Raw genomic sequence first — 14,397 nt, 5'->3', positions numbered from 1 at the left:
CAAATCCTTTTTCGTATGGGACGTTTTTATGGCCGATGCTTAATTAGGAAGCCGACGTCATTTTGACGTAGGAACATGAAGGATAGATGATTGACATTATAGCTGTACAGCTATACAATATTAACTAAACCTGCATTTTGTAAATCTATCACTAGGACATAGAAGATCAACATGGAGAGTGACCTTATAGAGTATAACATAGTGTTCCCGTTTGGGAGATGAGACAAGATCACTTGATACTTTGATAATGTCAAGGCGACGACTCGCCCCTGCAACCTAGTAAGGAAGACTCCAAGGCCGCTCAAAGGTAGTCTATGTATATCCTTCAAGCTCCCGACTTCCCCCACAATCTTCCAATCCTGGCAAGGCCCCTCATGTCATCGAAGACCCCCACATCCCCCCACCACGGACCGAGACGGAACCTTCGGCATTCCGTGGGTATTCCATTTAGAGTCCAGATTCACTATTGGTTTACATAGATAGCTCATTCGGGATCAGTCTATGTCATCTCCGTAGGTCTATTATTTGTACTTAATCATCCATCCAAGGCCATGATCATCAAAGCACTCATCTCAACCAGACCCAATACCGCGGGGACTTGGAGCGCCCAAAGCGGACCGTCCAGGTACACCGATGCTGTATTCCATCTGTTTCATGCTTATACCTGAGGCACTGGGTTCCATATTTCCCAAGGCGAGATGTATAGTGCATAGCTAGGGCTGGTGTTCAGACAGGAAGGACTTGGAGTCGTCGAGAAGTTGGGCTTTGCCATAACCCTGGGCACGCCTTGTAGATTAGCGATCACCAGTTATAATCTTGTGAGGCGTTATGCGGGTTGTATAAATTCTACCACCGAGGCATCACTGCACGCTATATGACTGGCGGGGACACTGGGAACCCGTATTGATGGCACGCAAGTTGGATACGTCCGTGTTTCCGATGCCCCCTCATATGATTTATTCATTGCGATCGCTATGGTAAATACAAGCCCTATGGGCCTCGAATGCGGTGCCCTGAGCGCAAATGTGCAAATCGGAGGATCTCTCACGACGCGCCTATACAACCCCACTTTAATTGTCGACCTGGGTGAGACACACCTGGCAAGAACTTGTGATCTTGGGGTGCATGTCACGCTCAGCAGGAACCCACGGACGTGACTGGATATCAAGGGTTAGACTCGGTTATTGAAGTTGGTGGAATTCCCGAAACGTTCGCATTATGTGAGGTGTGGAAATTCGGATCATTGTTGTGCACACTACAGAGTACTGAAGTGGATTTGCGCCCGAAGCTGTTGGGGCGAAATCTCAAATGGAGACAAACTAAGGCTTGGAGGTCTGACACCTCAGGCATAAACATGCCGCTAGTCCCACCCGTTTGTTGCAGCTATGGATCCGTACGGAGTATGATGTTGAGTATTTCTCAGACCCATATATATTGCGATTTTCATTGGAAGGAGAGAGTGCACACTTTTATTTCTGCCTAGGCTCTCAGAAGGAAACCTCTCAGCACCGGACGCTTCAAGTTGGTATCTGATTTTTGATAATTGACAATTGACTACTCCATACGGAATAGTTACGCCGTAGGGAATTAAGTAAAAGGTTGCAGCCAAGATAGCTGTGACCAATCAAATATTTGCACCGAGAGCCGGTGCCCCCTTTTTAATTGAGGTTATCTCTATACTTGCGGGATGGCCTGTCATAAGACGGCTGGTATCGGAACCTGTCAGAGTCAGGGGGATATTTTAACTGCATATGTGCAACATAGGTACACCGTATTTGGGGCATTATTCCTGGTTGTTATCTGAATTCCTATACTGTACTTCGTACCTATATTGAAGAATAGAAAACAGAAAATGTACAACATAGAAGATAATCAGGTTTTTGATTTGCGCGGAGAACATTTCCCAGAACTTGGATTTCGGACCCATACCAACGCCTCCGACATCATGTTCGACGGTAGCTCCATAGTATGTATTTGGATGGTTAAAGGGAACACTGACACTATGTTGTACCTATGTACCATATATGTAGGTACGAAGTAGGCTATGGATCTTTGATAAACCAAACCATTCAGCCCAGCCCTACAACATACATGGATCTTTGTACTCCTTACGGAATAGAGCTCGACAACGCAATCCCCCCCCCCGTTTTCTCGAAAGCTTCCAAGGTTCGAAACAAGGGTGGACATAGTTTTTCGGATTATAGAAGCAGTCTGATTGGTTGTACCAGCAATCTCCCTGTCTCTCCCTGCACGCTTGATTGGCTCAAAGTTTAATCCCGCTCGTGTCCTATGGATATGGGTGGATTCTGGGTGGGGCTGGGTGAAACGTAGTGGGACATAGTGGAGGCTGTGGATTTATGTGGATGTCATTCGCTTGCATTTTAATCTGCTGGTCATATTTCTCTTTGGGTTTTTTTGGGTTTTTTGGGTTTTATTTTCCTTCTTTTTGCCGTTAAGTGGCGTTTTTCTTTTTGTCTTTTTTTTTTTTTTTTTCTTTCTATCTTTTGTTTTTGTATTTCTTATTTCTCCATCTCTTTTTCACACTCCTCTACTTACTATATTCCTAGCATATATATACCAATCTGCACTGCATGCAGATCAGCAGCATTACTCAATAACTTTCATTCCTTATGGCTGCTGATGATATATTCCGTCGCCCCTCCGCGGTGACGGTCGAACAGGGCGTGAGCAGCTCCAATGCAGATCGTACCCTAGAGGACATGGGATACAAGCCAGAATTGGCTCGCAATCGATCGATCTGGCAAGTCACTTTTATGTGCTTCATTCTCTCTTCAGTTCCCTACGGCTTGTCGACCACTCTATACTACCCACTCGCCGCAGGTGGGCCTGCCAATGTCATCTGGGGTTGGGTGATCATCTCTTTCTTGATTCTATGTGTGGCTATCTCATTGGCGGAAATCACTTCGGTCTACCCAACTGCAGGTGGTGTCTACTATCAAACATTCGTCTTGTCACCCTTGTGGTGTCGTCGCGTTGCATCGTGGATCTGTGGCTGGTCCTACGTTGCAGGGAACATCACTATTACCCTCGCCGTCAATTTTGGAACTGCCCTGCTCTTCGTGGCCTGCCTGAATGTGTTTGAAAAATCACCGGGTGTCGGAATCACTGATGATTTTCAGACATACCAGATCTTCCTCATCTTCTTGGCCATCACCCTATTGACGCACTCCATCTCGGCGTTTGGCAATAAATGGCTGCCATGGTTGGAGGTACGTAGTCGCACGTGCCCCTTTGCCCTATAAGGTAATAGTACTGATTATCGTTTTTAGACATTCGCCATTTTCTGGACCATGGCTGGTCTACTCGCCATTATCGTTTGTCTGTTGGCTATTGCTAAGCAAGGTCGTCACGATGCCGCATGGGTCTTTGGTCACTTTGAAACTCAGGCTGGGTGGCCCGCCGGGTGGTCGTTCTTCATCGGTCTCTTGCAGGCCGCCTACGCCACCTCGGCAACCGGCATGATTATCTCGTGAGTCCGACCCTCAATTATACTTTCTCAATTCAGCCGTTACACATGCTAACATATTGTATCGGTTAGTCTCTGCGAGGAGGTCCAAGAGCCCGCCGTCATGGTCCCAAAGGCTATGGTTGGAACCATTATCATCAACTTCATCGCCGGTCTTCTCTTCTTGATTCCCGTCTGCTTCGTGCTTCCCGATCTCACATACCTGGTCAATCTGGCTTCCGGTCAGCCCACCCCAGCCATCTTCAAGGCCGCTATCGGCAACTCGGCAGGCGCATTCTGTCTGCTGATTCCCCTCCTTGTGCTGGGTATCATTTGCGGTGTTGGTTGTGTGACCGCCACCTCTCGCTGTACTTGGGCTTTTGCCCGCGACGGCGGCATTCCCGGCTCGAGCTGGTGGAGCACCGTTAACAAGACCCTGGACATTCCTTTCAATGCTTTGGTATTGGGTATGGCCGTGGAAATTATTCTCGGTGTGATCTACTTTGGCTCTACTGCTGCGTACAATGCCTTCTCGGGTGTTGGTGTCATTTTTTTGACAACGAGCTATGCCTGCCCGATCGCCGTTTCTTTGATCTTCCGTGGCCGTGAAGATATCAAGAACGGTAGCTTCAACTTTGGAGTCTTTGGCCTGATCGCTAATGTTTTTGCTCTTGGTGAGTTGCCTCTGGAAATTCCGTTTGTTACACGTATGTTTCAACTAACTGTTCAACAATCAGGCTGGAGTCTTCTTGCAATTCCCCTTTTCTGCATGCCAACACTTAAATCTGTCACCAAGGAGAGCATGAACTATGCCTCTGTGGTGTTCGCTGGCTTTATTGCCATAGCTGCTGTCTGGTATGGTGTTTGGGGCTACAACAATTACCGTGGACCGCCAACCGACGCTGTAGAGCGGGATGAAAACTCCCCTGAGCCCTCAGCCTACGCCGAAGTCCCCAAGAAGGCACCGAGTCATTGAACTTCTCTTACCATCGCGACATTGAAACTCTCTTGCCATTGCGACATTGAAATTCTCTTGCCACCGCGACATTGAACTTCTCTTGCCCCCGCGACACCGAACTCTTTATACCCTCTTGAGGATAGCCCAGTCTAACTAATTCTAGAAAAGCACAGAGTTGCATGTATATAAGTATAAATACCCAATCAAAATAGTTATTTCTGCCTGACTTACACATCATAACCTGCGCAGCTATTTAAAGCATCATGAAATGACCACACAGTTCGTGGTCCTTTAATAGATTCAGTATATTGAGGCTGATTGAAACGGCCGGATCCTAATTATCTGCAAGACATGGATCTGTATCCAACCCCCAATACAACTCCACAAGCTCTGAGGTCTAGGAGTCAATGGCTGCGATGTGGTCCGTCACCAGACAAGTAAATTCGCTAGTTCCATAGTAGAAGGTGTTTCCATCATCGGCAGATTTTCCCGAGCTCAGCATGTCTCCATACTGCCAGTAGAGATCAGCTGCAATGCCGGTGGTGTCCAGCGCCGTCTTCTGCCATGGAGCCTCAATGGCACAGTGATCAGAAGTGACACCGTACTCCTCAAAGAGACAGGGCTTGCCAGCTGCTGCACAGGCAGCTCCGTGGGATTTGACCCACCCGTTGCCCCAATCATTGGTGGTTCCCCCTAGTGTGAATACATTAGCAGAGTCTAGACCAAGGGCAATGGAAAAATCATATACATACAGCTCGATGGGTAGAGATGGAATGTAGCAAAATCGATGGTATCAATCCCTAGATTCATTGTGAAGTTCAGACCTTCGCCGTAGCTGTAGGGATAGCTGCCATCAGACCCTGTATCCAGCCCGAAGCCCTCTAGAAGATGAGTTAGACAACCACGTGGCAGGGATCTCAAGGGCCGAAATACCATCACCAATGGCAACCATATGCTTTGAGTCTAGAGACTTGATATAGGCACTAGTAGACTGGATCCAGTCGTGAATAACCGACGTGTCACAGCCATTGCAGCGAGGCTCATTGGCCAACTCCCATGCAAAGACAGCAGACGAGTCGATATACCGAGAAACAACAGCTTTGATGTAAGCACGGTAGGCTGTTTGAGCTGCAGTATTTGTATACCAACTTGTCTGGCTACCACCAAAGGCAGTGACATACGCCGCCATTCCTCCATAATCCGACCAGTTGTTGACAAAGTTAATGATAAGTTTCACATTCCGTGCCTCGGCGGAAGCAACCACATAGTCCAGACGCTGTAGGCCATCTGCGCCGGTGTTGATGGTGGCAGTTCCATCTTTAAGTAGCTGGTAATAAACAGTTCCAGAAGATGGAACAGTGTTGACATCGTTAAATCCCCAAACTCGGAGGATTCGGAGCCCGGATTCACCCATGTGGTCAAGTACAAGATCCACATCGTCATTGTTGGTGAGGAAGCCAATCCAGTAGGAATTGGAACCGGCAAAGTAGCTTTTCTTTCCACCAATTTCAAAATCCAGTCCACTTGTGGTGGGGAACCCTGTCCTGCTGTCACTGGTGGCGGTTGCCTTTGTTGCAGTGGTCGTTTTAGCTGTGGTTGTCAATAGAGTAGTGGCACTACCGCCAGAAGCTGGACCGTTCCATATTAATCGATTAACCAGAATTGCAACATATGTGAGCACACTTACATGCGAGGCACTGGCTAAACCAGTCATTCTGGTATTGGCAAACCCAGCCAGAGACACATGTCGTAGAGCCAGCATAACCGCTTCCGCCACATTGAGCGTACGGAGCACCTTGGGCAGAGATCAAGCCGGCCAGGGATAAGATTGCTAGCGTTTTCATGATGATTCTAAATTTCTTGGTGCACTGCTGTTCGGCTGTGGATGCAGGTATGTATAGATAGATAGATATATAAATATATATATTTCGAGAGTGCGGGGAATATCGAAAGACGGGGAACAACATCCGCCGTAAATTAGGGAACCGAAATTATTCCATCGACTAGAGGATATACCAGGCTACAGAGTGTTCCCATCGAGCGTATGCCGCAAGCCCCCCGTGTTGTTTGCGGAATAATCGAGGCGGTAGTCCGCTTGCGATACACCAATGATTCAGCCTTTTTGAAGAGCTGAAGTTCATAAGCCAAACCACTTGCATTAGTATGCGGGGTATCTAAGAAATCCAGGACTTCATGGATCAACCGAAATTGCGGGGGGAAGTTCTGCAGAAATTGCAACACGGGTTAATTGACACACTTGTCTCGATCTGTCAAGGCGTTTCAGCCGCTGTACTTGGGAGATGAGGAAAAAGTCATGGAAACTCAGTAATCATATAAGCGGTCTCGGCTAGCTCGCCCGACAATCATACTAATTCGTGATAACTGCTACAAGATCACTGCATACAACATAAATCATCTATCTTCCTTTCTATTCCATTTCTCACAAGCTTTTCTGAGTTATCGCTGACTGCACAGGATGCAGTAGCCTGTCGTATTCATTCATATCCGTTACGGTCCATGGATGTTCCTGTTTGAATAAGCGGAACGGGTTTACAAAGTTCCCGAAAGTTTCCCCGACTTGGCACGGACTATCAGAGACGCGGATTTTTGGGCGGATCAACCGGCATATGTTGGGGAAACTACGGGGAACTCCGGAAAAAAAATTAAAAATTACGCGTTATTTATAGTTACCACATGGGTATTACATGAATAATATTGAATAACTGACTAGTTAGTTAGACATAATCCTCGCTTTTTCGGGTGGGGGATTTCAGCACAAATGTATAGAAAATAAACTATGGAAATAGATCGTGAGATTATGTATGAAATGGTATATTGTAGATGAGATGAAATATACATTACGAATAAAATTACAAAAAATACGTATTATATATTTTTTTATTTAAAAAACACAAAAAACAAAAAAAAAAGAACAAAAACTTTGAAAATTCTTCTATGACGTAGGGGCAACGGGTGTGGCGCCTCTGATGCGCTCGGGGCTCGGCATCGGAATATCAGCACGATGCCGGTATTTATAATGGGATTGAGCTTTACATAAGCTGTACACGGAGTAACTAGACAGAAGATTGTTTGTGCACTAGATACAGTGTTCTTCTAGTGCAAAAGTAGCAATAGCAGTGACGTCTCAATAGTATGTACTCAGCATATCGCCACCGACCCCAGACTCCGCATTTCCCCTCGAAGAAGCCCCTTTCATGTCTGGAGATGATGTGTACTTTTCGGGGATGCTTTCACCGGGATACCGATCGGGAAATGAATTACATGTTTTTAAATCCGGAGAGTATCCGGAGAGAACCCGGAGGGCCTGGGGAATGCCCGGGTTTTCTCTTTGGCATATGACCCACTGTCCTTTCTCCAGATGGAGGACTTATCCGAGTATCCTGGCTCTGATATTCTACAAAGTACGTCGATATGGCCAAATTAAAATGAAAGGGATCTCGTTCTCGGCTTCTTTCTCTCGGCCCCCAACCAAAATATTCGAGCCCGAGTAAGTTCGGCACGGCCTTGGCCTATGAGCTTGAATCCGCCACTTCCCGATCCCTCCGAACAAATCGGCTATCCACTTGAAAACGGCGAACCAGAGTCGATGATCTTTTGGAACCTGCCTTGTATGGCTATTCCCCCTGGTGGGGTGGCAGTGCAAGTCGGCTTCCGCCGGCTTGTTGACTGTTGTCATCTTTGTACAGCGGCCATGAGTATCGTCATCTCGCACGACTTGCCTCTCCACAATTCTCTCCCCACTTTGAGTCTGGGATTTATTTTATTTTTTCCCACCATCTGATTGCTGGGTTACAAAAAGGGGCCTTCTCCCCAATGTTCCCCGAGATTTCTTATTCCCCATGGGCTTGTTTCCCTCTATTCTTCTTTCATCATATTTACTTCTGAGCTGGTCCTCTAGTCCCATTATATTTGTCGAATACAACTTGAAGTATCAACCATCAGGACAGCCCGAAATACATTCCTCTTTTCCCAACCTACACCATGGGTGTCGAAGCGTCTTCCCACCATGGGGAGTCTATCACCCCGGCTCAACAGCCGAGTGTTGAGTCGTCCTTCCAAAATAGCCCTATTGAGAAGCCTATGCACCCTGTGGGCATCGATACACCGATCCCTCGGATAACCGTGCGCTCCCTGGTGATGGCTCTCTTTGTCTCCATGGGTGGTCTGCTGTTCGGATATGACACGGGTCAGATTTCCGGCTTCCAAGAAATGAGCAACTACTTGGAGCGGTATGGTGAGCCCAACGCAGATGGTTCCTACGCATTCAGCACCGTGCGCTCCGGTCTCATTGTCGGGTTGCTGTCCATCGGTACCATGATTGGTGCCCTGGTTGGAGCCCCCGTCGCTGATATGTTGGGCCGGAAGTGGTCCATTACTCTCTGGTGTATGATCCTCAACGTCGGTTTGATTGTTCAAATTTCCTCTCCCGATGGTCACTGGTACCAGATGGTCGTTGGCCGTTGGGTCACTGGTCTCGGGGTCGGTGGCTGCTCGTTGCTCGTGCCCATGTACCAGGGTGAAAGTGCGCCTCGTCATATCCGTGGTGCCATGATCAGTTGTTACCAGCTGTTCGTCACCCTCGGTATTTTCTTGGCGTACTGCATCAACCTAGGTACTCACACCATGGATGGCACTGCTCAGTGGCGCATCACTCTGGGCATCACCTTCCTCTTTGCTCTGGTCCTCGGCGGCGGTATGGCATTCTTCCCCGAAAGCCCACGTTATGAGTTCCGCCACGGAAAGGCCGAGAGTGCTCAAACCACTTTAGCCAAGCTTTATGGTATCCCAGAGAACCATGTCCGCATTTTGGAAGAAATGAGAGAGATTCGTGAACAGTTTGAAGCCGAGTCTGATGACCAGAAGTGGCATGAATTCCTTACTGCTCCCCGCATGTTCTACCGTATTGCTCTTGGCATGGTCTTGCAGTCACTGCAACAGCTTAGCGGTGCTAACTACTTCTTCTACTATGTAAGTTCCTACATCAGTTGCCTTTCTTTACTTTTTTCGGGGGGAAAATCGCTGACAGCAATATTTTTGACAGGGTACCACTATCTTCGAAGGCGCTGGTCTCTCAGACAGCTTTGTGACCCAGTGCATCCTCGGTGCTGTGAACTTCGGCACTACATTTGGTGGCTTGTATGTCGTGGAAAACTTCGGTCGTCGCAAGTCCCTAATATTCGGAGCCATCTGGATGTTTGTCATGTTTATGATCTTCTCATCTCTCGGCCATTTCGTTCTGGATGTGGAAACACCTACCAATACCCCCAATGCCGGCAAGGGTATGATTGTCGTCGCTTGCCTGTTTATTGCGGCATATGCTATGACCTGGGGTCCCATGGTTTGGGCTATTGTCGCAGAGCTTTTCCCCTCAAAGTACCGTGCCAAGGGTATGGCCCTAGCTACCGCAACCAACTGGCTGTGGAACTTCCTCATCAGCTTCTTCACAACTTTCATCACCAAGGAAATTGACTTTGCGTACGGATACGTCTTCGCTGGTTGCCTTTTCGTAGCTGTCGGCGTTGTTTACTTCTTCGTCATTGAAGGAAAGGGTCGCACACTTGAGGAGCTTGACTGGATGTATGTCAACAAGGTTGTCCCATGGAAGAGCAGCAACTACGAGATTCCTGAACGCCACCAGGACTGGATCGCGGATGAGAACCCGTACGGTCGCAAATCGCAGGGAACCATTCACGCGGAGAACGCGTGAGTTCAAAGGCCTCTTCGGTGAAAAAAGACAACAATTTCTTCTCTTTTTCTTTTCACTGGTGTTGCATTCTCATTTCATGATGCATGAATCTGTATGACACGATATCATCTTGGGCCTGGAGTACTGGGTGGCATTATTGAGCACAATTACTTTCTTTGTATATATAGGAGATCGATCATATACCTATTGCATTTATAGAATACAAGGCGTTTTGTCTTATTTAACTCGACAACATGAATCACACCTAAACTACGAGTAAGTTACCAAAGTAAAGTTTGTACGTAGACGATTCAAGTGGTTAGGAGTATGTGCTAATACAATATGATTGTTTCTAGGAGAATTAGTTCAAGACAGGAGCAATATATCCTTTTTAGAAAGGCTAGATACGAGAGGAGAAGCTGGCTTCTACGAGAGATGGAATGTCAATAATCCTCTACGTCCCCTTTGTAAATCAAGTACCGCAAGACTAAGATAGATTCCTGACAATTTGACAATTAAAAAACATTCACAACAACAACATGGCACTGCGAATCATAGCTAGAAGACGGGCCAAATCCCACCTCCACGAGCCCGATACACACAGGCAAACTGATCAAGGCCTGTGCATACAAGGGGGCTTAGTCCGCGCGACACGCTTTTGATGTGCCTGCAGGAGCGCTGGCAGAAGTGGGACTCTTGGTGGAAGTTGTGGTGATAGTCCGCACGGATGTAGTGAATGAAGATGGAAAGGCTCTGATAGAGCTTTTGGATCCAGCCGAACCAAGACCCGCGACCAATTTATCACCAAGAGACTTGATGCTCTTTTCAAACGTCTTGCTGTCCTTCGCTTTCCAGTCTGCCTTGGATCCCGGAACTGCGCTCTTTCCGGTAAAGCCAATATACAAAACATCCTTCTCGCTATGTCCGCTGTCACCAGTAATGTCCTCCTTAGGGAAGCAGAGTTTAGCTAGAGAGATGGAAGCTTCTCCAGTAGAAGTGCCGCCGTTGGTGTCACCCCAGATACCATAGTGCTGCGATAATTTTAGCAGGGAAAAGATTAAATAAGTCGCGGGTACAGGGGTGACGTACTAGTTGACCACCACACACAATCGCCATCACACTGAGATGCTCCATCCCGTGCTTATCAGGCATAAACGAAGGTTTATGTTCCTCATTTCCAAAGACAACATAGGGGTGAATGTTGGCATCCAAGTCCTTGATGCCAAAGTGTTTCACTTCATCCTGGAACGCCGTGACACCTTGGCCACTCGGATCATTGGAGCAGCCTCCCTCGGAGTTATTAGCGCCATCGCAATCGACATCCATGTCAGCGTAGGCCCCCCCCTTGGAGGTACTGTGCAAGAAGATAGCCCCGTCTATGTCGCCGCAATAACCCATGTCGGTGCCTTTGCTTCCATCGCTAAATCCTTTAGAGAGTAGGTTATCACATTTAGCGGCCTGTATATGTTAGGACCATTGTATATAATTGACGGACATGCAAGGTTTACCTTGTGGGATTTGTAGATTTCTTGCAAATTGGCGGGCACCTCATATGCAAAAGCAAGTCCCGCGGAGCACAGAATCAAAGTACTGAGAACCTGCATTTTGACAAGGATGAACTGAATTGAGGTGTCGACTTAGAATGGATACATCATGAGAAAAGCGAAGGAGGTTGTGGAATATATAAACCAACTATCGCTGCATATGTTGGATATGTTGGATATGCAGGGGTAAATGAGAACAGTGGTCCACTCAGGCGAAATAAAATAGTGTTTCGAAACATCCTGAGGTGAATGTTGATTGTAGGGCAATGTCCAAACTGGGTTACAGCACAGCCCTGCCTATTATTATCCCACTGGGATCCCATCAACGCCCAACAAGAGACTGCAATCCGGTCATGTACCAATAGGCGAGTGGGCCACAAATATCTAGCCTAGGAAAATGCGTTGAATGTTGAACACCCTGAAGGATGATCCTTGGCTAAAAGGGAGACATCATGCACGGTGGTTGTCGATCTTGCTGTAACCCCGGGGAAAGGGGCGCTGATCATCTATCGTTAGTCTTTGATGTAAATTCTGGGGTAGGTCATGGTGTTCTTTGCATCAGCATAGCAAGAAACCAATGAGGACTTTTGAAAAAAATCTACAAAATGGTAATCAGATTTTTTTTTTTCATTCACTTTCCTCTACATACGACGTCATCACATTTGGCGAGTGGGCAATTAAAGGAAAAAATAAGTATGAAACCTGGGTAAGTCGCTCCATGTAGGAGATCATAATTAAATTGGAAAAAAGTCGAACATGAGTCCCTCTGTCATGCAATGCGACGCTGGCTGAAGCACGTGAATCAGAAGAATAAGAATTAATTATGAAAAGACCAATTAACCAATCGGGAAGGTAGTCAGAGCAATATGGCTTAGCATTATTCGGCCCCCACTGCACTCCGTACGGAGTAGTATGTACCTGGTAGAAAATCCATTTCTGAAGTCAATCTTGCTACTTTCGGTATTTGCTTTTTCTTTTTCTGGTACGGAGTAGTCCGTACACGCGAAATAAATGATTTTGAAATTTATAAAGTAGCCCTGGAGGTTAAGATCATTCGTCAATTTCCGATGAATATTATAAGGCGATCATACCAACTTAGGCCACTAGTTTGAGCATGACGGTTACAATCACTAGCTTAGGGCAATTCCCTCTTTTGGAAGACTTCAAACTCTAGCTCATAATCTCAAATGACCTGCCGATATATAGCTGTGCGAAGTCTCCGATGTTCAAACTTTCTCGATAAGGATGAATAATCGATACCGTAGAAAGCAGTCTTAGCGTCTCTTGTACCGGTTGTGCGAGGCCTTTCAAGTCAAGGATATTAGGGGTTCAGAAAAGTTGTCCCTTGATGCAGAAAGTACTGAAGTAGTGGGATGATGAGCGCCCACCGAATGTACACTGGGAGGTTGAGACTTAAGGCTTCCGTCCGCGTGTGAGCTATGTAGAGAACCAGAGACCCAAGTTGGAGACTCATTATCAGGCTCCATGACGGGAGGCATATTGTAGTGATCTGCCTCGAGAGAATGGGCCAGAAACGGGTTGTTTAGACATATTCGATGATGCTCGTGATTGTATTAATGGCGTTGGTACATGGGCAAAACAGCTCTTTGATGCGGGTTAACAGGATCTGCGTCGACAAGGAATTATGCGTTGTATGTCCCTGTCCCATCTCGAAAGAATGCCGTGAGTCTACTTGGAGTAAGACCTAAAATTCTTTCCAAAACATATGGTTACTCGGGCCGGTCAGGAGAACAAAGAATATGCTCCAATCGATAATGGATGGAAGGGTTGCCAAACCAGAGGCCATTGCGGAGCTATCGTTGCGTTATTTGGTTCCGTTGGGCTTGATTCCAAAACCGTTCAATATTGCAGGTGTAAGCATATTCAAGAGAGTATAGGGTTTGAGCGCCGTATCTACCAATTTCAGACGGTAGTCTTGAGCACATAAATCATGTCTCATTGCTTTTGATGACCGAATTAGATGGGCTGTCGCAGTCTCCGAGCCAAGCAAAGTCCCCCAAGTCCAGTACCGATGATCAAGACAGGGCGGGCACGACAAAGTTTGGTATAAGCTCTAACAGTCATATTGAAAGACGGATATGAATCAAGGTAGGCATTTTATTTGAGATGTTTGCTTCAGCGCCGTTAGATGTGGGGGTGGGTGGAAGGCAGAAGGGTCGGGTTATAGGTAGTCTGACGTGTGTCTATGCGGAGGATCATGTCAGTTCCAATCCTAAGGATATACCTGGAAGATTCGAGAAGTAGGCGAAAAGAAAATAATTCTAAATCCGTGGTTGGTGATAGAAAACACAAGAAAAGGGTAAACGAAGTGCATACTGCCCTGGTGCGATAATGGAAGATACCGGATATATCTGGCGTAAAGTTTATCAATTTGACTATAGGTAACTAAGAGGTCTTTGGATGCTTGCAAGGGAATTCTTCCGCATGTGGGAGGTTATATGGAGATGAATGGGGAGCACGAAAGAGCCGAATTAAGAAAGGTGGTTCAAGTAATGGTTCTTGGATTTAATACTGGATTGCAGCTTCTAGCATGACAGGGTGTAAATCTGTGAATTTTGGAATATATGGAGATATATTTGGTGGGATTATACTGCAAAGCAGTATACATCTGAGTGAAGAGGTTTAGATAGGAAATTTCACTGTGAAATAACGGGAGGGCTGCGAGCACTTTGTGTTTGTGTAAGTTGGAATCCCTGGGGCG

General features: G+C 46.7%; 4 protein-coding genes across 4 annotated transcripts; 2 read left to right on the top strand and 2 right to left on the bottom strand.

Moving 5' to 3' along the window:
• Nucleotides 1-2,630: 2,630 nt before the first annotated feature.
• Nucleotides 2,631-4,442, top strand: N7537_003332 (putative amino acid permease; the record flags this gene model as incomplete). The annotated part of the gene is made up of 4 exons (XM_056894390.1): nt 2,631-3,230; nt 3,291-3,490; nt 3,560-4,140; nt 4,204-4,442. 4 exons carry the CDS (start codon nt 2,631-2,633, stop codon nt 4,440-4,442), a joined length of 1,620 nt encoding a protein of 539 aa, XP_056754138.1.
• Nucleotides 4,443-4,821: 379 nt separating this feature from the next.
• N7537_003331 (uncharacterized protein) lies at nt 4,822-6,268 on the bottom strand (the record flags this gene model as incomplete). Its single annotated transcript, XM_056894389.1, has 4 exons — nt 4,822-5,117; nt 5,177-5,305; nt 5,358-6,053; nt 6,112-6,268. The coding sequence occupies 4 exons, from the start codon at nt 6,266-6,268 to the stop codon at nt 4,822-4,824; spliced, it is 1,278 nt and encodes a 425-aa protein (XP_056754137.1).
• A 2,158-nt stretch (nt 6,269-8,426) lies between these two features.
• On the top strand, nt 8,427-10,152 carry N7537_003330 (sugar porter family MFS transporter; the record flags this gene model as incomplete). The annotated part of the gene is made up of 2 exons (XM_056894388.1): nt 8,427-9,413; nt 9,487-10,152. 2 exons carry the CDS (start codon nt 8,427-8,429, stop codon nt 10,150-10,152), a joined length of 1,653 nt encoding a protein of 550 aa, XP_056754136.1.
• Nucleotides 10,153-10,769: 617 nt separating this feature from the next.
• On the bottom strand, nt 10,770-11,735 carry N7537_003329 (glycoside hydrolase family 75 protein; the record flags this gene model as incomplete). The annotated part of the gene is made up of 3 exons (XM_056894387.1): nt 10,770-11,162; nt 11,221-11,589; nt 11,640-11,735. The coding sequence occupies 3 exons, from the start codon at nt 11,733-11,735 to the stop codon at nt 10,770-10,772; spliced, it is 858 nt and encodes a 285-aa protein (XP_056754135.1).
• Between the last annotated feature and the right edge of the window lie 2,662 nt (nt 11,736-14,397).

Source organism: Penicillium hordei (genome assembly GCF_028827395.1).
Source record: "Penicillium hordei strain IBT 12815 chromosome Unknown utg000002l_segment0_segment0, whole genome shotgun sequence".
Lineage (NCBI taxonomy): Eukaryota > Fungi > Ascomycota > Eurotiomycetes > Eurotiales > Aspergillaceae > Penicillium > Penicillium hordei.
The sequence above is the reverse complement of the archived record's forward strand: the minus strand, read 5'-3'. Positions and strand labels throughout refer to the sequence as shown.